Source organism: Hylobates moloch, unplaced genomic scaffold, assembly GCF_009828535.3.
Source record: "Hylobates moloch isolate HMO894 unplaced genomic scaffold, HMol_V3 SCAFFOLD_1, whole genome shotgun sequence".
NCBI lineage: Eukaryota > Metazoa > Chordata > Mammalia > Primates > Hylobatidae > Hylobates > Hylobates moloch.
Window position 1 is genome coordinate 131,735,461 of NW_026652276.1, and position 14,168 is coordinate 131,749,628.

The 14,168-nt window shown below is 42.3% G+C and overlaps 1 protein-coding gene across 6 annotated transcripts in view; it reads left to right on the top strand.

Moving 5' to 3' along the window:
• Positions 1–14,168, top strand: part of ELMO1 (engulfment and cell motility 1) — a 594,699-nt gene that overhangs the window by 122,882 nt on the left and 457,649 nt on the right. For all 6 annotated transcript variants that reach the window (XR_004370726.2, XM_032758309.1, XM_032758304.2 and 3 more), the window contains exons 3-4: positions 9,912–9,952; positions 10,948–11,020. Coding sequence is in view for 5 of the 6 variants with exons in the window: in XM_032758309.1 (XP_032614200.1) it covers positions 9,912–9,952; positions 10,948–11,020 (114 nt within the window). In the remaining variant the exon portion in view is untranslated. The remainder of the gene's footprint in view (positions 1–9,911; positions 9,953–10,947; positions 11,021–14,168) is intronic.

Sequence of the window (14,168 nt, forward strand, 5' to 3'; positions counted from 1 at the left end):
GACACAATGTCACGAGGCGCCTCTGGGAGCTAGATGGCTTATTGTACATTAAAGTTCCTTCAAGTCACATTGTACGCGTTGTAGTCAACATGCTATCCTCTCTCAGTGGTGTCCTGACATTTGGAAGCTGGATTTCTTTTTTTCCTGGGCCAACATTACTAATAACTGCAGAGCAGAATATGTTCAATGAATTTCTATCCATAAAAGCAAAGTAAAATCCCAAGTGCTGTGCTGTACCACCTCAAAGTGTTAGAATAAAGCATCTGTCAGGTAGTTTTTTTTTTTTTTTTTTTAAGCACTGGAGAAATGCTTTTTAATAGTCTAGGACCAAAAACTTTAAGTCTTTGTGGAAAAGCATTTTGCAGTTAGAGGGCCGTGAGGCTATCGCTGAACGGAAGGGTGGAGGAGCAGTGGGGACCAGGGACCGCTTCTCTCCTCTGCTTGCTGTGATCCATCTTTAGCTGCTCCCCTGAGCCTCCATGGCAGTCAGTAAGAGACCAGAAAAAAAAGAGAATCTAAAAGTCGGAAGCAGAAGATGGGTTTTTAATCAACGTTCATTAACTGCATGATTTTCCAGGCCCAGCAGCCACGCGCCTGGGAGGGGACAGTGTCCCACAGGCAGTCTCTGCCGCCAAAGTAAGTGCCATGCAGGTGGCAAAACACAAGAAGATGAATTTAAGAATAAACAGCAGGATGCGGCAAGTGCCAAAGGCGGCATCGGGGGCTGGAGCCACTTTAAGGAAGAAGGAGGAATTGGATTTTCATTCATTTATTCACTCAATTTCTTTGACCAGCATATTTTTTAAAGTATGTGTGAAGTGTCCAAGGGATGTAAGTAAATAAAAGAAGCTATCTGTAGATAACGTTATGTAATGCCCTACTATGTACCAAGTGCTGTTTCAAGGATTTTACACCATTATCTCAATTAATCTTCATAACAGGAAGAGAAAACAGAAGCATTGAGGGAAGTAACAAGCCCAGGTTGCAAAGCCAGGGACTGCAGAAGCCGGGATTCAATCCCAGGAAATCCTGTAAAGTCACTGATGGCCAGGTGCGGTGCTCATGCCTGTAATCCCAGCACTTTGAAAGGCCAATGTGGGAGAATTGCTTGAGGCTAGGGGTTCAAGAACAGCCTGGGTAATATAGCAAGACCCTGTCTGTACAAAAAGTAAACCAGCCAGGTGTGGTGGTGCACACCTCTAGTCCCAGCTACTCAGGAGGCTAAGGCAGGAGAATCCCTTAAACCCAGGAGGCTGAGGCTGCAGTGAGCCAAGATCATAACACTGCACTCCAGCCTTGGTGACGGAGTGAGACCCTGTCTCAAATAAATAAATAATAAAGTCATCCAAGAGCTCATAGTTGGGGGGAAGATAGAGAAAAGCACGTAGTCAATAAAAATTCATCATTCTAAAAGCTTTTCTGGTGTCTGTTCACTTGATACCACCTCATGAACATTTTCCCCATGTCATTAGAAACATTTGAAATGAATAAACGTGATGGAAGCAGCCTTTTTTTTCTGGGTGATGCCCATTTTGAGGCAGGCAGAGGCCGGACAAGTGGATGTCAGAGCTGAGAACGGCAGCCCACGCTCCATAGTGGCTAAAACAGGTGTGTGGGCACATTGGCTGGGGGTGCTGCCAGCCTCAGCAGGCCAGTGTCAAGGCAGAAATGTGGGCAGCAAGAGACTTGAGCTCTCCAAGGTGAGCATTTGGGCTTAGTAAAGTCCCCAAGCCAGGTGCCTTGGCCAGCAGACAGGAACAGGTGGCTGTGCAGCCAGGGCCTGCCAGTGCTCATCAGAGGCGGGGCAGGGAGGGGCTCTGATGAGGGCTGACAGCTGGGGGTCTCCTGGGAAGGTGCCTCCAGGAAGACTGGACTGGCCACCTCCTAAATAAACAGCCAAGGACTCCCCAGGTGGCTGAGTCTCTAGTGCCTTAAAGGAACATGTATTCTGAGTGAGAGAGTGATCATATATTTTTTTAAGAGATCAAGAAGAGGCAAAAGGAGAATAGTAAGAAACAAAGAAGTGTTAAATTTAAAAGGGTGGCAGGGCATCCTTGTGATCCATGGATCCGCATAACGGGTTATGCAGGACTAAACCTAGAAGATGGCTCAGAGGGGAGACATGGATTTAGGAATTAGTGGTACCAGCATTGTATTATAGGCAAAGGAAAAAGAATATAGAAAGGAAAGCAAAAGACCAATACTCACTTTAAGGAATAGAGAGAGAGATAGATTGAAAATCAGCTGGTAGAGAATTTGGCCATTTTCAGTAATCTAGCTTTTTTTTTTTTTTCCTCTGCCTCCTGGGTCTAAGCAATTCTCCTGCCTCAGCCTCCCTAGTAGCTGGGATTACAGGTGCCTGCCACACCCAGCTAATTTTTGTAACTTAGTAGAGACAGAGTTTCACCCTGTTGCTCAGCCTGGTCTAAAAACTCTTGACCTCAAATGATCCACCTAGCTTGGCCTCCCAAAATGCTGGGATTACAGGCATGAGCCATCACTTCCAGCCTTAAATCTAACTTATGTTACAAAAATTGGCAATAAATCTTCTTGTGTAGGAAATTTACTTTGTGGACTTATGTCTTTAGTAAATTAAGTTAACAAAGGAACTCTTTTAGAGAAAAAGAGTTAAGATAAATAGAGGAATACATCCTTAATAAGAAAAGCTACTCCTTGAATGTAGCTATTGACACATGGTACTTTGCCAGTCAGATTCATATGGAAATGCATACTTCATTTAACAAATAATGATATTTTTGCAAACATTAAAATTTCCCCAGAATATTCTATAAAGTGAAGAAAGACTTTGATATGCTGCAAGATGACCTCACTGTTGGGAAGGAGAATGGGGAAAAGAATGTGGGGTCAGGGCCTCCGTGCTTATGGGCCTTGATCCCCGCACATAGAAATGTGGTAACTGCCTAATCCTCTAAGTTATTCTGAAAAAATTCCTGCTCTTGTTTTTCAGCTCACTGTTGAGTCCTAGAAGGCAGTTTTGATCATCCAAACAAAAAGCTTAAGAAATTTAGTGATGATTTGTATAAATTATGGAAACATACTGAAGCAGTTAAAATAATTTGGCCTCAATACCAATTTTTTTTCGAGACAGAGTCTGGCTCTGTCACCCAGGCTGGAGTGCAGTGGTACTATCTCGGCTCACAGCAACCTCTGCCTCCTGGGCTCAAGCAGTCCTCCCACCTCAGCCTCCCAAGTAGCTGTTACTATAGGCGCATGCCACCATGCCTGGCTAATTTTTGTATTTTTGTATTTGTATTTTTATTTTTTGGAAAGAGAGTTTTACTGTTGTCGCCCAGGCTGGAGTGCAGTGGCACGGTCTGAGCTCACTGCAACCTCTGCCTCCCAGATTCAAGCAATTCTCCTGCCTGCCTCAGCTTCTCAAGTCACTAGGATTGTAGGTCCCTGCCACCATGCCTGGCTAATTTTTTGTATTTTTAGTAGAGATGGCGTTTCACCATGTTGGCCAGGCTGGTCTCGAACTCCTGACCTCAGGTGATCCACCTGCCTCGGCCTCCCAAAGTGCTGGGATTACAGGCGTGAGCCACCGCATCCAGCCTTTAATTTTTATATTTTTTGTAGAGATGAGGTTTTGCCATGTTGCCTAGGCTGGTCTCAAACTTCTGAGCTCGAACTATCCACCTGCCTTGGCCTCCCAAAGTGCTGGGATAACAGGCGTGAGCCACCACGCCTGACCCAGATATTTTCCAGTTGAGTACAGAAGTTAACTTTTAGGGCCAGGTGCGGTGGCTCATGCCTGTAATCCCAGCACTTTGGAAGGCCAAGACGGGTGGATCACAAGGTCAGGAGTTCGAGACCAACCTGGCCAACATAGTGAAACCCTGTCTCTATGAAAAATACAAAAATTAGCCGGCTGTGGTGGTGCATGCCTGTAGTCCCCAGCTACTGGGGAGGCTGAGGCAGGAGAATCGCTTGAACTCGGGAGGCGGGGAGGTTGCAGCAAGCTGAGATGATGCCACTGTACACCAACCTGGGTGACAATGACAGACTCCGTCTACCAAAAAAAAAAAAAAAAAAAAAAAAAAGGGAGTTACTTTTTAGTTCCTCTGGGGTTTATGGAGTTATAGGGAGAAGAATCAAGCAGTTTCATCATTTTGAACTAAATTAATTTTTCTCCTGGGGCTTTTCTTTTTTTTGAGACGGAGTCTCGCTCTGTTGCCCAGGCTAGAGTGCAGTGGCGCAATCTCGGCTCACTGCAAGCTCCGCCTCCCAGGTTCACGCCATTCACCTGCCTCAGCCTCCCAAGTAGCTGGGACTACAGGCACCCGCCACCACGCCCGGCTAATTTTTTGTATTTTTAGTAGAGACAGGGTTTCACCGTGTTAGCCAGGATGGTCTCGATCTCCTGACCTCATGATCTGTCCGCCTCGGCCTCCCAAAGTGCTGGGATTACAGGCGTGAGCCACCGCGCCCAGCCTCCTGGGGCTTTTCTTTCAATGAAATGAAAAGCAAATTATTTAGCGGGTCTACAGAAAGCTATTAATATATTATTCATATCACTCTACTCTCAGGTCTTGGAGAATTGGACAGATAGACATACCTTACGTAACCTTTTGGACAAATGTTAACTAAAAAGTCCATAAGGCAGAGCTGGCGTTTGGCTTGGAATTTACTGGTCAGGCAATGAGCTCATGTCAGACAGTGGGCTTTCTATAGGAAATGAGAAAAAATAAGGACACCAGGATAGTGTTTTCAAGATACTTGGGGTATCTTGGTGAGTCTTGCCTGCTTATGAGAGTATAAGGCTCACCTCTTTGGTCATGCTTACTGATGGTGACACTTGTTTGATTGGTATCTGATTTATCATCTGTTGAATTACATTCTTTACCAGCTGGTGCTCAGTGCTCTTACAAGCCATGAATTGCCTAATTCCTACATGAATGATTCTGCATAGGGAGTAGTGACAGCTTTCAGTGTCTAACAGCTTATGGCCAGCGGCTGCTCACAGTCACCCAGCAGTGGTAGGAAATGGGAAATGTGCTGGTTAATCCAGGCTGTCATTAAAAATAGTTGGCTTTTGTTGTTGTTGTTGTTTTTTAAAGGAAAGTTCGTGAATGTATAGATTTTTTTCGTTCAGCAGAGGTGTATTGAGTCTCCTATTAGATCCTATTAACACCTACATACTGTGGTAACTAGTTCTGAGGGGTGGGGAAGGCTACAGAAATGAATTAAGATTCCTCGTTCTCAAGGGACAGAGGTAAGATAGATACGCAGAGTCCTCAGAAGTGATTAATTTAATGTGCTAAGTACACAGAGGGAGTAATTACATCTATTTAGGGAGATAAGGGGGCATCTGGTTAGAGGAGGTGGCTTTGACATGGATATTAAATGGTAAGTAAGAGTTCCTTGTTAGAGTTGGAACAGAAAGAAGGAGAGCGCCATTTCAACAAAGCAAATGGCATGAGCGAAAGTGTGGAGATGGGATTTTTTTTGTTTGTTTTTTTTTTGGCGACTCACCATAAAGATCCAGAAGCATGGGGAACGTGTACAGAATAGTAGAATTACTGAGACCAGATTGTGGATGGCTTTGGCTGACAAGCTAAGGGACTGACACTTTTTTTTTTTTTTTTTTGAGACAGAGTCTTGCTCTGTCGCCAGGCTGGACTGCAGTGGCGCTTGATCTTGGCTCACTGCAACCTCCACCTCCAGATTCAAGTAATTCTCCTGCCTCAGACTCCCGAGTAGCTGGGACTACAGGCATGTGCCACCACGCCCAGCTAATTTTTTTTATTTTATTTTATTTTAGTAGAGACAGGGTTTCACCGTTTCTGACCAGAATGGTCTCAATCTCCTGACCTCATGATCTGCCCACCTCCATCTCCCAAAGTGCTGGGATTACAGGCGTGAGCCACCGCTCCTAGCTGGGACTGACGGTTTTATTGGAGCAAACAAGTGATATGAGCAAAGTTTGTGGGTAAAGTCTAATTTTGTGTATTTATAGTTGACATAGGGATTGGAGAAAAAAAAAATGGAGATGTGGAGACTTATCTGCAGGGACCTGGTGATGGGATGTTTAGAATAAAGGTGATAGGAAAGGTCTGGAAAGATAAAAAGGGAGAGAGGTTGTGGAAGAAGTAATGATGAGACTTAGTGTCTTGCAAATGTGTATGTCACAGAACGTATTAAGGAAGAAAGAGAAGACAAGGACAAGTTCACTAGTGATGTGCCTCGAAGATCTGCTGAAAGTAGGCAAGTTGAGTGTAGGAACTGATGGAAGGTAGGATTTTGGGTTGATTCGCTAGGGAAGCAGTTGATTGGAAATTCATGGCAAATAGTTATTAATGATGGGCTAGTACTCAGGAAAGGGTGCCGGGTCAGAGGAAGCAGAATTAAGGGTGATGAGATTGGGGTGTACGCTCAAAGATCTATTTGATGGCAGGAGTTGGAATGAGGAGAGTCGGGAGTTCAGAAGAAGAGTTAGGCGGTGAGAAGCAATGCTGTGGACATCACAGAGGAAACATCTACATAACCTGTTAGCACCTTATATCTGAAGAGTGAAGACGTAAAGGTTAACGAGACTCCTGGGCAGTAGTGGTGCCATAATGAGGGCAGAGAAGTCGTGGCAGAATCGGGTGTGGAATCTGAGGGATGTGTGCTACCGTTGGGTAGATTAAGGGGTAGGGAATGTGAAAGTGATGATTTTTGTTTCCACTTTTAATAAGATACCTGCAGGAGAGGTAAAATGTTCTGTCTAACAGACTGTTAGAGATTTGCAAGGGAGTGTTTGGGGCTACAACTGTAGACTTAGGACAGTTGAAGAGAATGAGATCCATGAGGAACTGACTGATTAAATAAAGGCAGAAAAGACGAGAAAAGAAATCTGGAGTTACAGAGCTACAGGTAAAAGAGCAACTATGAAGGATTTGTTGGACTTCATTGAAGGATTAGTTATATGTGTAGGAGAATGAGGAAAATATTGCACTATATCATAAAAGCTCTGGAAAGGGGGTTTCAAAAAGAAGGAAGTAGTAACAGTGTCAAATAAGGCAGACAGGAAAAGGGAAGTAAGACCGGTGAAAAGGTTATTGGAATTAGTTTTTGGGTGGTGAGGGCTAATGTTTGGTTGGGGTAGATGGAAGAATGGAGGGGCCCACCATTATGTAACACTCATTTCAATCGGCTAGGCTACCCTATGGGTGTTCACTCAACTATATTCCTTTTCCTCTGTGGCTTACAGTTTTTCTTTCATCTTTCTCTATTAAGTCTCTAAGCTTTGTGCATCTGTGGTCTTTATTCCTCTCATATATCCAACTTCATTATGTTCTAGTATAATAGTACCCTAGAGACCTCTGTCTTTTAAAACTTGATTCTCTATCTGTGAATCAGACCTGAATTAAAATCCAAGTAATTCCTCTGAGACTTCAGTCTCTAAGTCTAAATCTGGGAGCAGTTGCTTTTGATGCCTTATCCTACCTCAACAATACCTTCTTGCCCTGACTTTTTGTTTCAACGTAATTTAAGACTAAAACCTGGCTCCGTTATTTATGTTTTGTTTTTGAGGGTGCATGAAGTGAAACTTGGGGAGATTCTCTGATAAGTAATCACAAATCGATAGCCTAGAGGAATCTCTGGCAGCTGGAAGGGCAAAATTCTTGTCTTACGGAAAAAAGTTCTGTTTCTGAAGTTCCTTTGTCATTTAGTTGAGAGAACACATTTGTTCCTCAGCTCACAGCAAGAGCCATGAACACTGGACAGCTTCTTGCTAAGACCTAGGACTTGTGTAACATGTAACTACAGTAGAACCCAATTGCCATTGTCATCTTATTCTAGAGGACAGATTCAGGATATACGGAATAACCCCACCATCTTTCTGCTCCTCAGTAATTCTAGGTTTCCCTTTCTCTCCAACTGTGTTCATTTATTTAACTTTTGTGGGTACATAGTAGGTATATGTATTTGTGGAGTACATGAAATGTTTTGACACAGGCATGCAATATATAATAATTTTATTGTGGAAAATGAGGTATCTATCCTGTCAAGTATTTATCCTTTGTGTTACAAACAATCCAGTTATACTGTTTTAGTTATTTTAAAATGTGCAATTAAATTATTGACTATAGTCACCCTGTTGTGCTACCAAATACTAGGTCTTATCATTCTTTATTTTTTTTTTGGACCTCATTAACCATCCCCACCTCTCCCACAAACCCTGCCACTACCCTTCACAGCTTCTGGTAACCATTCTTCTACTCTCTATCTCCATGAGTTCAATTGTTTTGATTTTTAGATCCCACAAATAAATGAGAACATGTGATGTTTGTCTTTCTGTGCCTGGCTTATTTCATTTAACATAATGGCTTCCAGTTCCATCCATGTTATTGCAAGTGACAGGATCTCATTCTTTTTATGGCTGAATACTTCACTGTGTATATGTTCCACATTTTCTTTATCCATTCATCTGTTGATGGACTCTTAGATTGCTTTCAAATCTTGGATATTGTGAATAGTGCGCAACAAACACCTCCAACTGTGTTTATAGTTGTAGGCAAAGACAGACATTCTTCTGCACACATGGTAGTGAATGTGCTCATAGAGGACTGAGCTTCAGTGGGAGAGAGTTTACTGGAGAGACACCGTACACTGAATTGGGCCTTTAGCAGGGGTTAGGGAGGCCCTTGGGGAGGACTATACAAACGGTGTTTAGAATTCACCAGTGGAGCAGGCATAGCATCACGTCCAAGAGTGAGGATGCAAGGAGGAAATGGAGCCCTTTCAGGAGTCCTAATCCTTTTTTGAAGTCTTTTGCCCTTTGTATTAATTTAATATAATTAATATAATTTAATTTTTATAACAGCCTGAGGGGTAGGTAGAACCTATTTCCATTTTACAAATAAACTAACTGGGGTTCAGCAAATGAAGAAAATTGCAGGTTACTTACACTGCAAACAAGTTGATAGAGCTTGGATTTGAACTGATCTATTGGATTCAGAATCTCTTCGCAGATACCACATTGCCCTTCACATAGACAGGAGTAAAACCTGCTTATATGTAGACAGCTTTTTTATGGTTTTGTATCTGAAAATCCAGGACCATGTATTGTCCGTCTCTGATTTCTCATCTTCTCTTCCTCATTCATTTCTTGTCTGTGATTTGTTCTTTGTGTTGACATGATACTCCCCATCCTAGAGACAGACAGGGTCTTGTTTGCATCCAAAACAGGAAGAGTTTCCACATCTCTGGGAGAGCTGGTGTGTCTCTCTGCTGCATTCCTTCTATCTTGGGGGCAGGCAGAGCACAAGTGTGGCTGTTAGGCGCAACAGCACAGCTGTAGTCACCCGCCAGTTGACACCAGGGCACATGGTGTCATGGTCGCATTACTGGAGTGTGTCTGGCTCAAGCTGCTGCATGATTGGCATTTATTGGGGCCATCGTCGGGGGAAGAATTCTATGTACTTTGTAAGAACCATTTCGTAACACCTCATGTTCCATTTGCCACATGTTCTCATAAAAATATCGTGAATCCAAGCTTTTTGCATGAAGCCAAACTGCAGCTTGCCTGATTCATGTACTACTCCTGAGGGATTCTGGTTTTGACTTGGCCTCATGGGCTTCTGTTGTCTGTGAGATCTTTGAACAAAGTTATATTTTCACCCTAATTTCGGTGTGGCTAAATTAAATATGATGCATATTTTGTTCAACTAATAATGCTAAGTATAGAAAAAAGGACCACAGGGGTAATAAATCATTAATAAATTTGGTGGTGACAGCTGGTAGATTGTTACCTTGAGAAAAATAAGAGACTCATTGACAACAACCAAGAATAGCAAATGTAAATTCTCTTTGCTTAATCTTTTTATGAAGCTTCTTCTTTTTTTAAATTTAAAATGATGAAATGAAACTAACAGAAAGTATTTCCTTTTTTTGTTATTTTGCAGAAAAAACCACTGTCTGCAATAATAAAGGAAGTCTGTGACGGGTAGGTGTTATTCAGGATTTATCTAAGGCATTCTAGTTGATAAATTGACAAGCAAATAATATATTTTGAGTAGGATAGTAAAATATTATTCATAAGTCACCCACTGACTTGCTCAAAGTCACTAAGAATTACTGTGTAGGAATATCACACCCTTTTCCAACAGAATTTACCATTAGTCCTCAAAGAGCAGAAAGTGTGAAATGGCTGTTATGTGCACAGTGGGGTTGGCTTTATTTATTTTAGGAAGTTGTGTTCCTTTTGTCCTACCCAGCAGGGAGTACTCTAAAGGTTTTTGAGGACACAGTATACACTTGATCTGGTATAAACTGAGAGGACCACTCAGGTCCCCACAGAGGATGAAAGAATTGAGCAGACAAGGCAGTAGGTAATTGTGCTGCTCCGTGGGATCTCACACTGATATGACTTTCCTACTTCTTTGTGGCTGCTCTAAACAATACAAAGGAAATGTATATATGGTCGCTGCATGACTTTTTTTTTTTAAACCAGAACTGTGAAAATAGTTGTGTTAACTGAAATGTATATAAGGCCTAGAGTACTTAATTGGAGTGTTTCAATCTGCATCAACTGTACTGATAGGGGACTGTAGAATACAGAGACAATAAAAATGTGCCAACTTTCAAAAACTTAAATTGCATTTATTTTCTTTGTTTTTCTTTCTTTGCTTCAATCCCTTAAAATAAGTAGAATTGTAAAGCTTTGTATTTGAATCTCCCACACCAAGCCTTGAGGATGAAATGCTTAAAGGTGAGCAGTAGGCCTAGCATCAAGTCTAGACAGTCTACACATGAAATGATTGCTCTCAGGGTAATGGAAGGTAGGCTAAAGTCATTTTGCTTTAGGAACTGCATTGTGGTATATGTTGGGATTGGTCCAGTTCCAATCACAGGGTGCTTAGTTCATCCAACTCTAAAAAATTATAAAAATGAAAATGGCCACTTTCATTTTTCTAATCAGTATATGCTTGTATTTTTAAGGTGGTCTCTTGCCAACCATGAATATTTTGCACTGCAGCATGCCGATAGTTCGAACTTCTATATCACAGAAAAGGTAGGTCAACTACGTTATTTAATATGGGACACATATTGAAGGAAAGTAAATCATGATGATGTTTCCTCTGTTCGGGACTAGACATGCAGGTCTAAATTTTAGGTCTCTACTATCCATGAAAATAGAGTCTGTAAAGCAAACAACTGCTACTTTAGTATCCACAAGATGATATTTGCCAGCTCAGGAGTAAAGACCAAATATGTTTAGTGTCTTGTTTAGCAACTGCAGTTGCCTTCTAACAGTGAATATGTCTCTCTTACTGCTTGGTTAAAGAATTTATTTGATACTTAATGACTTAGTTGGGTTTTCCTTTCTCAGGTTTTGTTTTTTCAAAGTAGCCTCTAACCCTTGCTTAAAGTACGTGAAATAATGACAAGAAACCTTTTCAAATGTGGCATTATGTATGTAGGCACTAAGAGTGTTCTATGAATCTTGGGAACCCAACTCTCTTCTTGGGTGATTTTAACTCTTTTTTAGCAAGATTAAAGGAGAAGGAGGGATTTGTGAAGACAGCAATGGCCCTGGGAGCAAGTAAAAGTAATATGTACAAGATCCCTGATAGAGGAAGGGCACACTGGAATTTATTGAGTGCCTACTGCGTGCCAGGAACTGAGCCATGCACATTACATCTGTTTACGGATTTCTTCCTTAAGACTAACCTGGGCTATAAAAATACTGGCTTTGTTTAACCGGTACGAAACTGAATCATTGAGGCAAATGGTTAGACTAATGCTTCATACTTGATTCTACAAGAAGCAAGTTTAGATTTTTGTGCTTCTTTGATTTTTGTCTTTTGGAATTTCCGCAATAGTTTTGCATCCAACACAACTTTAGGTTGAGCTCACTGAAATGCATATGAGCCAGTTTTGTCTTCTAAACTGATAATCTTGGGGGTCAGCAGGGAGGGAAGGAACAGCCCTGGTAACAGCTGTCATTATAACAAGGTGGCCAGTGCTGAAACAAAAGTGAGTACAAAGTACTCTTGAAGGAGGGAGAATCAGGTGGCCTCAGGCGTCAGTGTCTTACAGGCTTTGTCCCAGTCAGTAGTCCCTAGAGTGACTGTAATTTCATCCATCAATCAGGTGGTGGTAGAAGGTGGAGGCAGTAACAAGGGTCCTACTTCCACTTATGACTCCCTTGCTCTACCCCAAAGAAGGAGGGAGGGCATTCAGTTCAGCAGGAGAGAGGCCTCAAAGGCCTGAATACTTCTCAGAAATTGCTTCCTTCTTCCCAGATGAACACTGGGAATTTTGTAACTGATGCTGTTTTCTTCTTCACATTGATTGCTACAAAGCTGGGAACTGGGCCAGGTGCAGTGGCTCACGTCTGTAATTGCAGCACTTTGGGAGGCCAAGGGGGGGGCAGATCACTTGAGGTCAGGAGTTCGAGATCAGCCTGGCCAACATGGTGAAACCCCGTCTCTACTAAAAATACATAAATTAGCTGGGTATGGTGGTGGGCGCCTGTAATCCAAGCTGTTCGGGAAGCTGAGGTGGGAGGATTACTTGGACCTGGGAGGCGGAGGTTGCGGTGGGCGGAGATCGTGCCACTGCACTCCAGCCTGAGCGACAGAGTGAGACTCTATCTCGAGAGAAAAAGAAAAAACAAAGCTGGGAGTTAACAAGTGAACTCGATTTCCTGGCATGCCTTGTATATTAAGTTTACCTTTGATTCCTTTGACTTAAATGTTTAGTTTCCTGTCTCTATTTTCCCATTGCTTCAGTTTCTTAATGTTTTTCATTTATTTTATACTGCATCTATATAATTTGCATGCTATTCTTTGTGAGATTAAAGAGGTTATATAGAAATCCAAGTTAAATAATAGCAGTTAAAGGTATTGCCATGGTTTCATTCATACCAGTTAGTGGGTAGTGAAATCAATTCAGTTAGTTGCCAGAGCATTAAACACTGGAACATAGTAGAGTAGATTAGGTCAGAGTATATCTCCTGTGTTGCTTGTGAAATATTTATTCCACCTACCCACATGTATAATACATGTAGATTTACCCTGGGTTGTGGTAAAAAAGCTGTTGAGTCATGAATAGTTCTGGCTCTGAATAATCCGTGCTGGTAGATGGCCCCTGGTGGTGTCCTGTCTTCTGTCACCATTGTCTGGAGACCTCAGTGTAGTGAAGATTACTAAAGATGGGGTTCTCAGACTTCATAGAGAACATAAGCATGGCACAGTGAACCTTAAAAAAATATGTAGGGCTTTAGATCTCAACCCCAGAGACTCAGAGTGAGTGGGACTTGGATATGGCCTGGGAGTTTTCATTTTTAAGGCACCCTCTGGGCAGTCTCATGCTGGATACCTGGAACCACTGGGAGAAACAGCCCTGGGGCCTATTTTCTAAAGAGCTGGAACCCATGTGTACGGGACATTATGCCTTCTGTCCAGAAGTTGTGCACAAAGTTCAATTTAGAAACGTGGGCTGGGCACGTGGTTCACATCTGTAATCCCAGCACTTTGGGAGGCCAAGGCAGGTGGGTCACCTGAGGTCAGGAGTTTGAGACCAGCCTAGCCAACATGGCAAAACCACGTCTCTACTAAAAATACAAAAATTAGCTGGGTGTGGTGGCAGATGCCTGTAGTCCCACTCAGGAGGCTGAGGCAGGAGAATCACTTGAACCTGGGATGTGGAGGTTGCAGTGAGCCAAGATTGTACCACTGCACTCCAGCCTAGGTGACAGAGCAAGACTCCACCTCAAAAACAAAAACACCAACAAAAAACAAAGTATGTAGGACTGTGTTTGTGTGCTGCCATTTCTTGGCATAATTTGAAAATTATTAACATCATATAATGGTTATGCTTTTTTCCTAATTAAAATTCATATATACTCAGAACATTCAAACTATTGAGAACGGGGGAAATTATTATTTTATGGTGCATCTTAGTTATTTTCTGGGAATCTTGTTTTGCCTGAGGACATTATTGAAGTTGAGTTTATAAAGGACTGGCCACCAAGTCTGTCATGGAGTTTTTCATCTTCAGTGGGCTGTAGCAGAGATTATTCTTTTATAAAGAGTTTAGTGAGTGAGAAGACTCATCTTCCCTATCATAGTTCTTTGTTTGTAAATACAGTGTCATTGCTCTTCCTCATGCAGCTGTCACTGGGCACAGCTGTGGGTGTGCATGTGTCACGGAGC